The 18,137-nt window shown below is 36.9% G+C and overlaps 1 protein-coding gene across 6 annotated transcripts in view; it reads left to right on the forward strand.

Moving 5' to 3' along the window:
* CACNA2D3 (calcium voltage-gated channel auxiliary subunit alpha2delta 3) overlaps window positions 1-18,137 on the forward strand; it is a 398,259-nt gene that overhangs the window by 244,140 nt on the left and 135,982 nt on the right. For all 6 annotated transcript variants that reach the window (XR_001861410.1, XM_017732417.1, XM_017732420.1 and 3 more), the window contains exons 12-13: window positions 6,756-6,834; window positions 12,965-13,098. Coding sequence is in view for 5 of the 6 variants with exons in the window: in XM_017732417.1 (XP_017587906.1) it covers window positions 6,756-6,834; window positions 12,965-13,098 (213 nt within the window). In the remaining variant the exon portion in view is untranslated. The remainder of the gene's footprint in view (window positions 1-6,755; window positions 6,835-12,964; window positions 13,099-18,137) is intronic.

Raw genomic sequence — 18,137 nt, forward strand, 5'->3', positions numbered from 1 at the left:
GAGCAGACCCTGGTAGGGAAACCATAAGCCCTGTGCTAATAAGCCTTGAGTTGGACACTTTCTCATCACCTGCTCTGTCCTTGCACAGTGTAAAACAGCATAATCCCATCTCTCCCTGCTAGCAATATTTCTTATGTATTGGGTGAATTTTCACAGTGGGAAACGATTCTTTGTAAATCCTGAGTTGCATTATAATTTTCTGTAAATCGGCAAAGTATGTCAGCACATTTTCAGGGCTAGAAGAAATATCCTCACTTGATGTGTGACGTAAAACCTGTGGCTTGTTTGAATTTTCCAAATGCTCCTCACAGGTGAGTGTGACACAGTGCTGCTGTCCCCTGACCACAAGGGATTAACTGCAGCATCCATTTCCTTTTCTTCTCCATAAATTTTCTGAGGTAGGTCTATACTAAGAGCTGTTGGGGATGTGGGTGTTTGGGGAAGCAGGGCTCAGCTTTTCCTTTGTTGCAGTTTTTGCTTACAACATCTTGTTTTCCAGTGAAGTAGACGTTTTAATTATTTGGGGTTGGTTTTTGCTAACTGTCCCATCAGTTTTTAGGGTACAACACATGGAGTTTCAATATCACTATAATACAAAATATTGTTATAAAATTGTCTGGGTACAGTGTGCAATTGCAGGAAGGAAAAAACACGAGGAAATGTATAAATGTAAACTTTCCCAAAAGAGGTATTTTGAATACTACAGGAGAAAAATTAACAATGAAGAACCTTTTACTGAGTAACTTAACATTTAAGGATTCAGTTTCATGAGGTAATGTCTTCAATTTCATGGCTTCCTTGCACTGAGTGCACTGTAAGTTGAGGCTTTCAGCACCTCACAGGGCAAAGGTCTCTAACAGGACAGAAGATATTGAGGTAGTGCTGTCTTACATTACATCACAAGGCTTTGCACCCCTTCATTTAGAGCATTGTCTTCATGGAAATTCCAGACAACTTATCAATGCAAATAGATCCTCAAGTTGTTTGTTTTGGGGCTTTCTTTAATTACTTTATAATAAAAAATGCACTAAAGTAGAAAAAGCTATGAAGACATTTAGAGATGAAATTTCCAGAGTGACTTCATATTTCTCTTTTCCCATGCCTGTTCATTGCCCTGTATGTTATGCCCTTTGCAACAACCAGATGCACTAAATACGCTTGGAATTCGTGTTTATTTTTGGATTGATCTGTGTGTGTATTGGTTAAAGTTAGAACCTATAATACATCTCACATTGATACGTTTCACAAGTTCAACATTTTTCCCTTGTCAGATTTGGTAAGGTTTCTTGTGCAAAGGCCTGGGGCCTGTTCAGATTTTTTTTATTGTCAATCTTACTGATTGTGATGAGTGAATCTGGTATGACTCTGAGAATCCTTTATGGCTGCATCCAGACTGCTCCTCACAGGCAAATATGGGGTTGGGCCATGTGCTTAACACAGGGACCAACTGCAGCATCAATTCCTCCTTTTCCCACTGGTGTCTTCTGAGGTGGGGTGTGCAAAAGGATTCTGGAGAGAGGGGACTAGGAGGATGAGATTATGTGAAGAGTGATATTGAAGACTAATCTGGAAGTGGTGACCAGCGTGGTGTAATGTTGGGCAGGAAGCATGAGATGCCTAGGAAAAGCTATCTTGAGGGCTCTCACCTTGAGAGCCCTTGTAAGAGATCAATTATTTTTCGTGAGGCTGCTTAGGAGTTCAGACAATCACTCAGTCTCACGTTGATCCATTGTTCCCAGTTAGACCATTTGCTCCTCTATGCAGAGAATAGCTGAGGTGTTCCTGGACCACCACAGCTTATAACTATGGGAACTTGAATTTTGTCTCTATATCCCAGTTAAATCCCGTAGCTCTTGCCACAGGACTATTTTTATTTCTTGCTGAGCCACAAAGGAAAGACTATTTTGCTGAAGGTGTCCATGAAATAGTTTGCAGCTGCAAGCAGAAGTCCCATTTCCCCTCCCACACAGTATTTTAAGTTTCTGGAAATACTATTTTACCAGCTGTTTGGCATGAAGATATGAATTCACAGTTCCAATGTGTAGAATCTTGCAGATTGACTTGTCTTGCTTAACAGAGATGGAAGAAGGTCCCTATTCTCTTCCTACGCTGCCAGTTTAATGAAGTTTCAGAGGTGAGGACAGTTCAGGGACTGCAGATTAGCCCACACATAATGGATGAAACTGTTAAGTGGATATTTCAGATGAAGTGGTTAGCACTGAAATAGCTGTCATTTTAGTCATCATTCTTAGGTTTCCTCACTAATGGTTGAATGTACGCATCTCTGAGATTTTATATAAACCTTCTGTCTGGAGTTTAAAGGTTCAAACTTCAGAATATTCTCTGGCTGTAAAAGCAAGAAACTTACTAACAATACTCTTATTTTTCAAAATTTGAGGAGCTGCAACAAAGAGTAGATAGCAACCCCTTATGTAGTCCAAACCATGATCTGTGCCTAGGTAAGGCAACAAGAATTTGAAAAACCAGAGACTGGAAAACCAGAGAGAAAGCAAGATAAAAATATTGATAATGCCTGCAGTTATATGTCTGCTTTTGATTTAGGTGTTTTACTCGGTGTAAGGTTTGTGTCCAGTTTTGTCTGCACTACTGAGCTTGGAGGTTTGATGCCTTAATATTGGTTAACTCTGCTGTGTAGATGGGAGTAGTTGCCAACAAAGCTTGCGACACCTGCTTGTGACCTGACTGCACAGTCGTGCACACAGAAGCTGGCCATCATAAAATGCACCATTGAAATTAGTTGGTTGCATATTATCAATTTGATTCCACAGTTCAGAACCATTGGAGCTTATGCAATAATCTTTTAGTAAGAAGAGGAACTGAATGACGTCCTTTCCAGGAAGTGACCCTTCCAGGTCAGGAATGGGGCATAACATAATGGTAACATATGGGAGGTTTCCACAGCTGCTGTTTTAAAGATAATTAAAATACATCAATCTCAAATGGTATTTGCCATTCAACATTTGCTTCAGAAAAATATGAAGTGAGAAAGTCACAAGTTCTATTAAGTTTCTAGTTCCATTGTCCTTTCAGTTTCTTTGATATTGCTATGGAGCTCTCACTCCATATTCTGTGAACATTGGCTTAAAAATAGCAGTCTGTGGCACCTACTGTGCAGAAACAGCAAGTATAATTGAAAAGATTGAAGTTTTTGCTCTTGGAGTAAGCTTTCCTTTGTGTTCAGTGAGTCTGACATCTACAATTTTCAGTTTTGTAGATAGGATATAAAAATTCAAGACTAGTACATCTGCCTGAGAATATTTTCTTTCTCCACACCTAACAGTTCATGATAAGCCTTAATATAGTTGATATAATACTTTGCAGGTCAGGCACAGAAAATATTTTTATTTAGGTGTCTCTTTCAAGTATCTTGTAGAGCTTTAAAAATTACCCATCTCTTTCTGCCATATGTTTTTTGCCAGAGGTACTTACACCCTCTGATGCAGATTCCTTCTCTGATGGAAGTGGTCTCTTGATTCAATCACAGCACTCGGATATTCAAAGGTGTTTTTCTCATTTGGCTTATACTCAGTTAGCCAGAGCATATGTAGACTATGTAAATGTTGTTACTGGATCTTCTGGGATTGGCCCATAACAACTTTGAATTTATTCAGTCTGCCTTGACTGAAACATTCTCTCCATATGGATTCAAAGGAATTTTTAGTCCTAACATTATGCTGTACCATAAGATACCAACATAGGTGTATCAATGTGTGTCTATATAGTGTAAATACCTATTAAAGCTCATAATTTCTATTTTTTTATTTTCTTCAAGGTCAAATACAAACAGAATGAGACAGACACACCTTATACTTCCTCATCAATTTTTAATTCTAGAGATTTCAATAATATGCCTCAATACTATACATATTTATCAGCAGACTACACAATATTAGTGTTATATGTGGGTTGTTTGAGTAAAATAAACATTTCATGCAATAATTTTGCAGAGCAGGACTGATTTGACACACTTTCCATTCAGTTACCTCACATAAAACAAGTAGAAAATTTGGTGGTCACTATTAACAGCTTTACCTACCAACATATATCTTGCCTGGGATCTGAGAATATGGGTGGTTATTAAATCTGGTCCCCAATGTCTAATCAATGTACAATGACAATTTCACTGGTTATTATGATGCTGTGTGTCCTGTTTTGCACCATACATAGCCCATCACTGCACAGGTCTCATCCATGGACAGCAGTTGAAGTAGTCTGAATTTATCTTCCCAAATTAATGTAATAGTTTTATAATACTGAGTTTGTTATATTTTTATGTATCTGGAGTAAACATATGGCCACAGTAACTTTTTTATTGGTGTTAAACATCCTGAATTATCACATAGAATACCTATGCAGAAGAACAAAAGTAGTATAAAAGGTGTGTAGAACCAAGCCTGTTCTGAAAAATGGGATTTAGAGTTTAGACTTATTCATGCAAGTTTCAGTCCTAATAATTTATTACCTAAGTCACTACTGTGGTCTCTGAAAGCAGAAAATAATATGCCAAGCCTTTGTTTTATAAGAATGGGCTGCCCAGGGAGATGTGGAGTCACTGTCCCTGAGTGTTTAAGAAAAGACTGAATGTGGCACTCAGTGCCATGGTCTGATTGACAAGGTGGTGTCAGGTCATAGGTTGGACTCAGTGATCTCAAAGGTCTTTTCCAACCTAGTTAATTCTGTGATTCTGCCATACTTGTGCAGTGTATGGTTAATGCTTTTCACTACAAGCTCACAGTGAATTAAGTTTATGCTGATGGGTTCAATGAACTGAGCAAATGAAACTTTTGGAAGTAGAGAAATAATCAGAATTTTTTTCCATCAGAACTGATCTTGAGGATTTTTCTCACAATTTTCAATGAAGTATTAAACAATATTTGAAACACCTATTAATGTGTCTATAGGATCAGTGTAGAAGGAAAAATTTAAAGTATCAGTGGCTTTAATTTTAACTGAAATACCTTCCTGTGACCCTGTCATGGCTATTTTCTTACAATACTACTATAAATAATAAGTCACTCTATTGATTCATGAGAAATATAGAAAGGGTATTTTAAAATTATAATGTCACTTATATTTCACTGTATAAAAGACTTTTTACTTTATGCTGACAGTAGTAAACATAATTTGTATAACATGTACCATGGAAAGTGTGTAGAGAAAAATACGCAATGCCTTGGGACAGGGAAGGAAACAGCAGTTAATAAATTTGGATCACTCATCTTCTAGCTCTCTGTTTGATAGATTCCTTTATTTTTTCAAGTAATTACAATTATCAGTATTTTTATCATGATTAAAATATTTTCTAGCAAAACTGCTAGATAATAAGTAAACTAGATGTACAAAGTATATTCAGTGTAAAATCATTAAAATCCTTACAATGGATATCACAGAGACAGCTCATTCCTCATGATGATCCATGTTACCAGTTTGCTGAAATTTTATTTTTTGTAGGCTATTTTGCTGCCTGTGCCTGTTATCATGCTTACTGCTCCTCTGTTTAGATAAGGCTGGTCTCCTTTTATTAGGAACACAGTCTAGTTTGATTCTTTATAGATTAAAGCAGATCATTAAATATAAATCTCTCAGAGTATTCAGTCTCATCATAGGCTATTTTCAAGCATCATTTGCAGGAAGATAAAATGTGACATTGATTTATGCTGTATTTTGAGAGTATAAATCTCACTGTGCACTTTTATGTGTCTTTGCAGGATAAAGAATTTCTTTATTAATGCTTTTCATAGCAATCAACAAAATATTAAAGCACCATTCTTTTGTTTAATGTTGTGTTCTTTAGAGCCTTAGAGTGGGACTATGCAGACTGTTGGACTCAAACTTGCAACACTACACCATCACTGTGTAGACTTTTTAAACCATATAAATCATGATTCAGTTCTGTGTGTATTTTATGTTTGAGAGACTGGGAAAAGTTTTGTCACTGGAATCTGCTCTCTAGGCATGATGATACCACAAATGTATGTATGCCTAAAAACAGGATGTGGCCATTAAGAAAATGAGTAAAAGGGCAGTGAGAGAATATAGTGTCACAACTGGCAGTAAAGAGGGAGAGTTTCAGAGTGTTTTAAAACTACTTCTGTAGGGAACAAAAAACCTTATGGGAGTTTAGTATAAAGTTGATTTATTCCACAAATAATATCATTTGTGAAGGAGGAAAAATGCTAATGGGAAAAATGCTAAGGGTTTTTTTTTAAATTTGAAAATTAATTAAATGATATTAAAATGCTGCCTCTGGGTACCTGTGTCTGTGTTGACAATGACATTGCATCATATGAACCTTAAAAGCTGAGGGGAATTTGCTTGCCTGGTGTTGCAGATTCTTTATCTACAGGAGTATTTGCTAATTGAGTGCCTCTTCCCCAACATCATAGCAATTTTCTGAATTCATAAGTCCAGAATAGATTTGTCTGAAATATACCATTTTGTACTCCAATGGTTTTAGTTTATTCTTAATTACACATTAACCATAATTGTAGTTAAAGGTCATATATTAAACACATTCAAAAAGATCAACCATCCTATTACACAGAAAAAAAGCAACCTTTTTTCAGGAAGACATTACTGGCAGAAATATTTTTTTTTAACCTACTGTGCTGCTTAACCAGTAATACTTTCTTAGAAGGGGTGTATCCTGTGAATTACATACCTGTATCTGAAGTTCCACTGGATATGTTTTAAATGCAGTATTAATTGATTTATCTTTTGCATTTTACTTTCAGGTCCGCATTTTTACCTATCTGATTGGAAGAGAAGCTGCATTTGCTGATAACCTGAAGTGGATGGCCTGTGCTAACAAAGGTTCGTTAACCTTCCTCTGTGGAAGCCTTGTTTCCAAAACCCCACTGCTGAGCCTTCCTGCACATCTGACCCTTCTACAGATATGGTGTTGCTGACAGCTACTCACCGAGGATGGGTTGTTTTCTTTTCCCCAGAAAATGAAAAGACTTAATTGTCTTGTAACATACAATTTAAAGAGCAAAAAACCCCAATCTGAAATTTTCTTCTTTAAAATATTTATGAAGCTTTTAAACTATGTGATCTTAAATTTTTGTTCAGAGAACAAACTAATTTCAAAGCATTTGTTCTCTTCTATCTGTTATTACTCAGAGTGAGTTTGGTTTCTAAGAACATTGGGTACAAGTTCTGTTGAGTTAGGCATGGTATGTAAAACACCAGACATCCTGTCCCTCGAGGAACTGACAGTGTAATTGAAAAAAACTGGTTTATATCCTTTAAGGAAAAGAGCATTAAAACATTTAAGATGCTGACTTGCTGCAGTAAAAGGATTGAGTAGTATAAGTAAGAATGATTCAGGAAAAAAACAGCCCCAAACTCCAATTAATCTTCAGGTTTTCCTTTTTCTTTCCTCTTGGAAAAAAAATAAAAGTTCTTTTTTCCATTGTGCCACATTACATTATGATGAATTGCATCAGGTGCTATCCATTTAGTCATTATTTCTCTAACTACTGTTATGTCCAGCTGATGGAAATTACTCAGTTTGAAGTCTTGTCTTAATCAGCTAATATTACACCATAATTTAGTTTAAATAATAGTATAAGAATCCTTTGAAGCATCTTTTTTGAAGACAATTTAATCAACAAAATCTTTTAACTTTTTAGCCCAGCTCCACAAATTCATAAAGATCTAAGTACAGCAACTCAGAAATTAGGACCAGGCAATGGAAGCTGCCTTAGCAGATCATCTGGTCCACGTCTTCCTTATTCCCAGAGGGGAAAAGTGGTCACCTTTGTCATTCTTCAGGACTACTTTGTTCTTTTCAGAGCCATGGTTCTTTGAGTCAGAGGCTTACTCATATGAATCAACTAAACAGCTTAATGACTGTTACTTCTAAAAATTTATTTCCCTCTCAGTTTAATAGTTACAATACCTGCTCTCTGATAGCTTATAATGTAAAAATATTCTACCACTAATCAGTAATTAAATATTTTTTTTTTAGCTTTGAAAATCACAATAGGAAACAGCATGTCATGGCCAGACAGTACAGATTTAGATTTTTCCTTCGAGTTTTCAGTTACAGCTTGTCCATTTTATTTCAGTGAAATGAGGGATTACAGCACAACAGATGAGGAGTGTAGTCAAGCTGGTCTAAAGATTGGCTGAATAGCAGGACTGTAGTTTACTCCTTGCATGGGTGGGCCGAAATATGTAGTTGTCACTGAGGGTGAATGACCCTAAAATCAATTTTCCTTGCAGTGATTTTCCTCTTGGAAGCACAACATAGATTAAGGCTGTTTGCAGGGTTTCCAGCTGACTGGGCTGTGGACAGCAGCCCTTTCCTTCAAAATGGGTCACAGGGGAAATTCACACCACCTTGCAAAACTTCTTTAGCTTCTAGGTTCTGATTGTGAAACCTTGAAAAAACCCAAATATGTTTTTTCTGTTACATTTTTCCATATAAGTAGGACATATCTAGAGGGAGTTTGCTTAATGAAGCAAAACAAACCATTTTAAATACATTAAAACATTCAAAATCCCCAAAATCCCTCCAGAGTGGTTTGTGAAGTTTGCAGTGATTTACTCTTCTGCATCATAAGCAAGTGCACATTAAGGAAAACAAGATATACTAAGATTTTGAAGTGAACAAAGGTGAAAATTTCCTGGTGACTAGTGTGCATGTGCCAGATGTCAGCAGTAACATCCTGAACTTAGAAGTGACAGGCACTACCTTTCCCTCAGGATCACTTCCAGCAGAAAGCTGTAGAGATAAAGATGGGAGTTAATGCATTACTGGCTAACAAAACAGCTGGGATTAATTTTTTTTTTTCCCCAGTAAAATTCACTGTTACATTAGTAATTTGACAGCTTCTGTTTTTCTTGCTTGGTTTTTTAAAACGTTTTGTTATGGGTCATCACTGTGGTTGGCATATTATAAAATGAACAAAGGACTGGATTCATCAGTACAAAGGAGCAGAGGCTGAGAAAGCAACGCAGATAAAAATGCTTCGTGTATCAGAGAGCTGATAGTGGCTCCAGCTCAGGCAGAGGACAGATCAGCCCCGAGGCAGGTTGTGCCCCAGCTGGAGCAGTTGATAGACTATTGTATTAGCAGAGGAGAGTTCTGTGCAGGAAGCTCCCATCACATCCATTCCCATTATTAGCATGACCCCAGCCCCTCCTGCACTGGGGGCTCTGGGGTGGCAGGCAGCCAGTTACCGAGCCTGTTCACCTGCTCCAGAGGCCTCCTCTGTGGGGAAAGGGGGAAACCTCCATGGGAGTTTTACAGCTGCACTGAAACAATGAATTCCCTCCTTAGTCCCTACCCAGAGGGTTTTTTAATTCTGATATTTCATTAGTTGCAAGAGTATTGCATCTCTTTTGCGCAGCGCCCAGGAAACGAAAGTACTGCACTCCGTGCAAAAATCAGTTTGGAGGCATTTTGAAAAGTTATCAGTCTAATGGTGGACATTTTAGAGAAAAACAAGCCATCCAGAAAGCATTGCAGGGACTGTGCAATGGGGAAAGACAGCCCACATGCAGAGCATAAGTGTCTGTCTTTTACCACATTATTATATATCTCTCATGCTTGTCATTACCAAATCTTACCCATTTCCTTCACAAGTTTTTTCCTGCTGGGGAGGGGAAAAAGGTAGTGCTGACTGTGAGGGGGCTCTGAGGTGGCATAATTCACACACCAGGGAGCTGAGAAGCAGGTGTTGGAATGCAAAAATTTAAGCTTGGTTTATTGCTGCTATTGCTGACATGGCCCCAGCAGCTGCGCTCAAGGACTTCAGAGCAAGTCTTTATCTGGTGGTTAAACCTCGGTATAGGAACAGTAAGGGTTTTAATTCCATGGGGTATCTCTGCCCTCTAGATAAGAGACGTAAACTTAGCAGTGTAGGAAGGTAATTCTTGTGAGTTACACATAGCTAGAAATATGTGAATAGTCAAACCCCCTAAATTTAAAGTAAAAAATAACTAAAAGCATGTTACCTAATGTTGTTCCTAGCTATAATATAGTAAATTTGGCAGGGTTTTCCCATTAGGAGAAGATTGAAAAATATTTTCACTTGTCTTTGAAACCTTTATTTCTTTACTAAGTTTACACAAAATTAATTCATACTTACTGTCTCTTTTAGTCTTAGGAAATTAGGCTAAAAACTGTTTTTTTCTATTGTGCAGCTTAGAAATATGATTTGCAATACTACAACAAGGAATGAATCTTTTGTCTGTAACATGCTGCCTGGAGGCTTTTTCAATTGTGATATGGCAACATTCTCAGAATTGCTGCAAAGAGAAATACCTAAAGTAATACCTATCCATATGAAGAACAGTTACAAATAACTGCTCAGATGGGTGTCTCTGCTCATGTTGACTGTACCTGGTCCACAGGGGTCTCTCCTGAAGGAATGAAAAGAAGAAAATTTGGCAGTACCAGTGTCTTGTAACATGTGCAAACTTGTATGGCACAACACTAAATTGTTTCAGATTGGATCCTGTTTTCTTTTTTTTCTTTTTTTTTCTTTTTTTTTCTTTTTTTGAGTAATTTAGCTAAATTTTTTCACTTGAAATTGTGACATAAAAACATTTGTGGAGACAGTCAGAAAGAATGCTCATTGTACAGCAATGCATTTGTTATCTCAGAGGTAATTTATAGGCTGTGATTACAGAATTTTCCAGGCATAGACATCCAGAAGCTTCTTAAATGAGTCTTTAAGGTTTTGCTTTTAATGAAGTATGAAAATTAAAAGAGTTAACTGATTGTGGTTCTGAAGTGTATGGGTAACAAAGTACTGCTTGGTTAAAAAAGTTTTTTCTATCACCTTAGATACAATACAAAGTTTTTCAAGTAGTTAATCTCCTCTGACTTTGCAGACATTATAATATCACTTTATATATATATAAATTATATATATGACATAATATGCTCATATATATTAAGTATATGAGTGCAGGTGTGATCCTATTGTTCACTGGATGCTATTCAGTGCCAACAGATCTCTGCTTCAAATGTAATTCTGAAAAGAGCCATATCAAAATTCAGTCACTCGGAACTGCTTTGGAAAATGTTGGTCATACCTGTAAAATGGGTGATCCACACAGTTTTGCAGTATTTTGAATCCCTGATTAAAAGCCTTATAAACCACAGTGTGTATATATATAATTATTATATAAATTATATATATATGTGTATATATATAATTTAGGAGGTTTTCTATGTGTATAGCTTATGTTGGCCAATAAACATATTTTGACGATGTATTGACATTTTCACTAAATTAAAAGGACCAAAGACTGAAGTGCTGCTCTTTACTCATATGACAGAGAAACCCATACTTTGGGGTCCTAAAATTGGAGCAAGCAGCCTTTCAGAAAGAGTAATATATACATTGCTTTTCTCATGAGTATCCTACTGATTCAAGAAAGTAGACTATAGTTTGGAGGTTTTTTAACCATAAACATAGAATTCTGCTTCCTCAAGTACAGGTTTCCTAATTAAACTTATGTCAGTCCTTTTACTCTGTGGCTGAAAAAGCTTTCAGAACCACAAGACAAATAATAGCACTTTTCTGAAGCAGGAGGTAAACCTTAATAGTATATGTAGTAGTCAATTAAAAGCCTCACAAAATACTGGACTTAATAAAAAAAATAAAATATCAAATAAATAAAATTCCTTAAGCAGAATATTGAATATATTAAGAGCATAATAATACTATATTATGAGTAAGAATGCTGTACTAAGAATATTTGAGAACATCTACATTCAGATTAGGTTAAAAAGCACAACCAACCCAGCACTTCTGCTTTTTATTTTTAAGTTGAAGATATGCATTAGGCTACTACTATGACTTGTTTCATTTTATAGATCTCTGCTATAAAGTCTCTTCTTTCACTGTGCCTTAATTTACACACAGATGAAACATGTGCAGAAACATCCATTTTGTAGTGTATGAATTATGAGCCAATGTATTGATTCAGAAAGTTCTAGATTCAGACAGACCACCCTTACAGTCTTGCCAAAATTGGCCCCATCTACAAAAATACAGCTCAAAAGTTCTTTGCAGCTGCCATGTTTTCTGCTGAAGCTTAATAAAGCTTAATATTCCAGCTCCACAGAAGTTGTGATCTTGTCAAATGATTAAAATTGTAGTGAGGCCTCTTTCATGTTGGTCTTTTCTCATTAATGCAAAGTAAATGAAGGCAAGTGATGCATTTAAATAAGGCCTGATGAAATTTTAGCCTTGAAATTTGTCAGTCCTTCATCACTCTTGCATGATGTTGGCTCCAGATGCCAAGTTTGTGATGTATAAAGATACTTGACATCTAAGCACTCCAAAGGGAGTGGTGACAGCTCAAATAGCTGAGGCCTCTGCTGCTCTCACTGCTGTCAGGTTGGAGGAGATGCTTTAAAGGATTAAAAAGGCTGTGATCACCTAACCAAACAATTCTAGTGGTAGTCTATATTTTCTGTGACCTGTCATATTTGTAAATCACATAATGCCTTTTTTTTTAATCACATTCTGTAGGGATGAGTGTTTCAGAGCACATGCAACTACTGTTCTGTTACTGTGGTTCTACTCCATCACCTTTCTTGAAACTGGACAAAGTGGGTGAGATATAGGTGGACAAATACCAGCTCTAAATTTTAAAGCAGGCAGCATTAAAAGTAAAAAGCCCAAACCATTAAACAAAAAAAGTGGTCTGGAAATAAAAGCTTAGTAGAGACTGCAGTGGTTCGTAGTGATGTTGGAAACCCTGTCCTTGAGGGCTGGCCAAAGGTTTCACAGATGTCTGTTTTCACCAGTTATTACTGTTTGAGGCTGCTTCTGACGATACATTCCTCTTTTACATTTTTTCTTTGGAAATAAGCAGAAAACATGAACAGACATAAACCACATCATACTCTTTCTTGAAAACTTCCTTAATTTCTTCTCTCTGGTTTATAACTTGGAACTGTGTGTTTTCACAGGGTTTTTTACTCAGATCTCTACCTTGGCTGATGTGCAAGAGAATGTTATGGAATATCTCCATGTTCTCAGCCGACCAAAGGTCATTGACCAGGAGCACGACGTAGTGTGGACTGAAGCATACATTGACAGCACTGTAAGTCTGCATGATAAAGCAAAAATACTGTGGTAGAAACACTCATTGCGAATCTTCTTTCTGTCACTGGAATGTGCTAACTCAGTGTAAGAATTGGGATTTTATTCCTTTATGCTACAAGCAAATAATTCAACATTACTGAACTTCAGCAGATATTTATATATTGTGATTACGTAGAAAATACTGAAACAAACTTAAGTTACAGAATAATTTTAAATTTTATGACTTCCAAACCTACATTTCTTTTATAAATAGAAAATGGGCATTGAAAATATATTGATTATATTGAGTAACCATTTTTTCTATATGTTTTAAAACATGTCAATGAATATATGGGTATAAACACATAGACTGACAACATTTTTAGTGTAGAAAGGTGGGTCAACTTCCAGGGGTCAACTGTGATATCTTGGGAAAGAATATTGAGAAGATTCTGCCTTTTAAAGTATATTGAATGGGTGATATGTTAAAATAATTGTCATAAATATCCAATTTAACTTGACATCCTTGTGAAGTATTTTGAGTTAAAGCACAATTTTCTATTATGCAGTGACTGAGCTCTTGTGATACTTCTGTAGCATGTGTGGCAAATCATCAGATTTGCAGGTAAAGGTTGTTCATTTTCATGGATTGGTCTAAACTAGAGTTTTATCTATTCTCTTTTTCTTGTTATATTTCCTTTGTTCTCATTAAAATATTTTGTTTAGCATATTATCCCTAGAACAAGAGTTTGTACAAATGTCTGCCATTTAGTACAGGAGATGCCAAATATTCAATATAATGGATAGAAGATCACAAATTACTCATGACACAGATGTTTCTTTCTGTTTTAAAATTTTGCTTGATGGGCAGGGTGGGAGAATCTCACCAATTTCACTCTGATATTTGGTGGGTTTTGTTTGTTTTGAGTCTCTGTTGATTCTAGATGGTTCAGTCTTAAATCTATACAAAACCACCCTGGGAATAGAGCTTTTATTTAATTTTCACAATTGTTTAGGCCTTCTCTAGTCTTCAGTTGTGGCTATTGGTAATGTAAAATAAATACTTAAACTGCAGTTATAATGGAGAAAGAAAAAATTAATTGCTTTAGAAGGAATTAACTTATCTCTGTTTCATTTTTAAAAATAATGTATTAATCCAGTCTCCTCTTTGTTGTCTTTTTTTTATTGAAACATAAGATGACATGAACAGAAAATGTGTTATTACTGTGCTTTCTGGGCATCCCACTAAATGGGGAGGTGACCAGGAGAATCCTGTTCTCATTCACTTTTTTTTTTAAACACTTGAGGTAATCAGTGTTTGCATATTGAAGGGAGTTTGTGTAGTTGCTAGAGGAAGCTACTCAGGTAAGTGGTGTCTTAATGCAACTCTCTGCCTATGAATTGTTCACTAAAAGTGTTTCAAACAAAATCTTCCTCCTTTCTCAACACCAAGTCATCCCCTTTACCCACCAACAAAGTACAAATTACTGTCTCAGATTTGATATGACACTTTACTCTTTCTTTCGCCTGTTAATCTGTATTTATTTCCTCGATCTTTGCAGGGAGAGAAACACTCATAAAAGTTGGTCTAACTTTCAGTGATTGTCCTGTAGGTTATGGAAAGGCTAAGGAAAATTAACAGCTTAATGTTGTGTGAAATAGTAAGTGAACCCAGCAGGGGCGACTAAATGCAAGGGAACTTAAGAACACTAGAGGGAGTGTGGAGAGGGAATCTTGAGAAAACCGGAAAATCAAAGACAATGGAAATGTTACAATCTTGAATAATAGAACTGCTTAAATCCAAACAAAAGGTCTTTTCATGCAGTCAAAATACTTCCAGGTTCTTCTCTTTATCTTCTCTTGTTTTCCTACTCTCTTGACTAAACTAATCAATGTCACTGTGCACACACAAATATACATATATATATATATACACACACACACACACGTGCACTCATGTATATAGATGCACACGTCTATTTTAAGTGTATGAAAACTTCATTCAGGACCCTAATGGGTGGGATTCTATAAGAAAAGATTGAAAAATAAAATACCATGATCTGCTTAGTTTCAAACTACCTTTTTCCTCCCTCCTTGATCATTCTTCCTACAAAAAAAAAAACCAAAAACCAAACCCAAACATGCAAAGGAACAAGATAAATTAGGGTAGTCACATACAAAACTTGAAAATATGAATGAAGGGAACATTTTACCAAACCAGGCTTGCTTCTGCCTCAGCTAAAGCTGCCTGAGTGTTATTTTCAGAGACAGATGCCCTGGCCATCTCTAGTGCTTTCAGACTGGAAGTGCTGTTAAAATAATCCTCTCCATCCCATAACTTGTTGATTTTCACAGTTGGTGCGGCTGCTGCTTGGATCTTTCCTGGCTAGAAACATCAGTGCATTTCCAGATAGTTTAAATGTTCTTATCACCAATGGTGTCTGAACAGCCAGGGTTAGATTCCCAGGGCTATATTTACAAAGTTGCACTCAGTGTCACTGTGCCCTAAAGGCATGGAATATAACCAAATATCAGAGCTAATTGGCCAGCTGTGCTGTTTCTGAGCAAGCAACATTAGGCTGGACCATACTAAGATCCAGACAGAAAGAAGCTGGACAATAATAATCTTAGGACACAAAACATTTCCCCTGTTACCCCAGACTGTTCTCATCTAGTATTTGTCCAGGACAAAGTCATCTGTGAAAGCCAGAAGTTAGTTCATTAAGTGTTTGATACCATTTAGGAATATTCCTGGAAGAATTTTGCTGTTCAAACAAGTAATCTAATTCCTGCGTCTGTTCACCTTTCCTGTAAGAGGATGTCTGCAAAATGTTCATACAGCTGCCTCTTCAGCATGGCTTTGGCACTCCTGAGGAGCTTCACATACCATTAGAAAAAACACTACCTTTATAGAAGTGGAAATCTCTGGCAAGATGTTATATGCAGAAAACATGACATGGAACAACCTGAATGTGTGTCAGGGCTGTGTGTCCTTTGGCACTGTCAGGATTGAGAGCTGATGTAAAGCAAGTGAGATGAGGCCTCTCTGGTGACTCCTTGGTTCCCTTTTGCCTGTCCCTAGACTTTTTTCTCTCCCCAGTGTTTCCTGTCTGTCTGAAATGGTAACTAGTCAGCTCCATTTCTTTTACCCTTCATCAGAAAATCCGTCACATTTCCTTAAACCCAGGATTTCATGTTGGAAAGGTTATTATCACTGTGTAAAGCCTCTTTTCTTTCAAAACCAGGACTTTTGACATAGGAGTGATACAATCTTAAGTGTCACTGGCTGTCGGAGAAACAACAGATTTCTGAAATAATTTGAATTCAGATCTGTCGGGGACTGGAATGATTGTACTTGGTTCAGGCATTCACTTGGGAAACAGTCTTTAGAGGCTTATTATTATCTTGGGCTAATTCTAAAGTCAGCTTCACAATAGCTGGGAATGCTACTCCTGTAATAGTCCAGTAGCTTAAGTGCTGCCAATACCTTCAGGCTAAAATGTTGGAATTGAAGTATATGATATATACCAGCCAGCCTCTGAAACTTCTGGTTCAGAGTCCTCTGATTCCAAATTCCCCACCTTTCTTTAGACTTGTTCTCTTTTCCATTTGTACTTCTCTACTCAGCAGTCTGATACACACTACGAGTGGGTGAGCTTTGTTGAATCTGTGGAACTCTGTGAGAAAGGGTGTTTGGGCTGTCAAGAGTGAGGGGCCAGGTAGAATATTCTTAATTGTGGTGTTTAATAGGAGAAGAAACTGTCTTGCTGCCTGTTCCTGTTCAGCTGTGCAGCCCAGAGGTGCTGTAGGGAATAGCTCCAAAGGTTGCAGATGGGATACGTGGGCCCTAGACGGTGAGGTCTGGACATCACTGCAACAGAACATCCTCAGTATAACTTTTCTGCTCAAAAATGGGTCGCATTTGGATCTGATATCACTCCTTCAACATTGCTAAGGCCCACAAGCATGTAATGATTCAGAAAATAAAATAACCTAATGGATGCTTAAAAAAAAAAAAAGAGATTTCTAAGTGACAGCTTTCAAATGTGAGCAGAAAAGAAACAGTTTTAGGGAGGAAACAGTTTTAAAGTAGTCAACGACTTCTTTTAGCCATGTATGCATCTATAGGGAGTCAATAAAAGTGAGTATTTTGGAAGGAAAAGGAATACAGGCTGGGCATCAGAATATTAAAGTGCAGCAATGGATAGAGGTCATCTCTTGGTATTGCAGATTATCATCTGTAGACCACAGAAGCCTTTATCTCATTCTTATGGTCACATTTGGAATGTGACAAAACATTGCTTTTTTTTCCCTGCAGGAAATAAAAAAAGACTGGTCTGGCCCCTGAGTTCCCACTGTTTAAAAGCTTGTGATTGAGAGTTTGTTTATTGGTGTGTCCTATTTGGCCTACTTGGACCTTTGTTGAATCTTCCCAGTGGAATTTGTTTCTCATAAGTGTACCTGAATATATCCTCTGGATCTAATGTACCATTGAGTTCATCTCCCCCAGGCTGCTGGTCTCAAGCTGTGAGCAGGTTCAGACAAACACCACATTGGCTCTGTTCAGTTTCCAATCAGAGGAGCTCTTTGCTTAAAAAGAGAAAATTACTGTTTCACTGAATATTTTGAGATGACTGTCTGGTGCTCCAGAATTTAAGAGTTCTTTCAAAACAGCAGTGTTCTGAGTCATTACAGGTCATGATTTGTCATAATATGAATGGTGAGTGTTTTTGCTCTTTGTAATTTTCTTCTGTGTTAAGAGTACCATCTGTTGATTCTTCATTTGCATTATCCCCACATTATCACAGACTTACATTCCATTATGGATTTTAGTTCAATTCTAGTTCAGTTCTACAGCTGCTGCTGTTTATATGTGTATTTATATATATATATATATATATATATATACACACTTAGGTTTTCGTCATTTCTTTCTTTTTTTGAAGGAGGTATTTTTTGGAAGTATTTCCTGACCAAGAGACTGGTGCTGTCCTAGGAAGGCAACCTGTCCAAGAACCTTATTTCTCCTTATGCAGCAGCAAATTGAGATAGCTCCAC

This window comes from Corvus brachyrhynchos, unplaced genomic scaffold (genome assembly GCF_000691975.1).
Source record: "Corvus brachyrhynchos isolate BGI_N302 unplaced genomic scaffold, ASM69197v1 scaffold4, whole genome shotgun sequence".
NCBI classification, from domain to species: Eukaryota; Metazoa; Chordata; class Aves; order Passeriformes; family Corvidae; genus Corvus; species Corvus brachyrhynchos.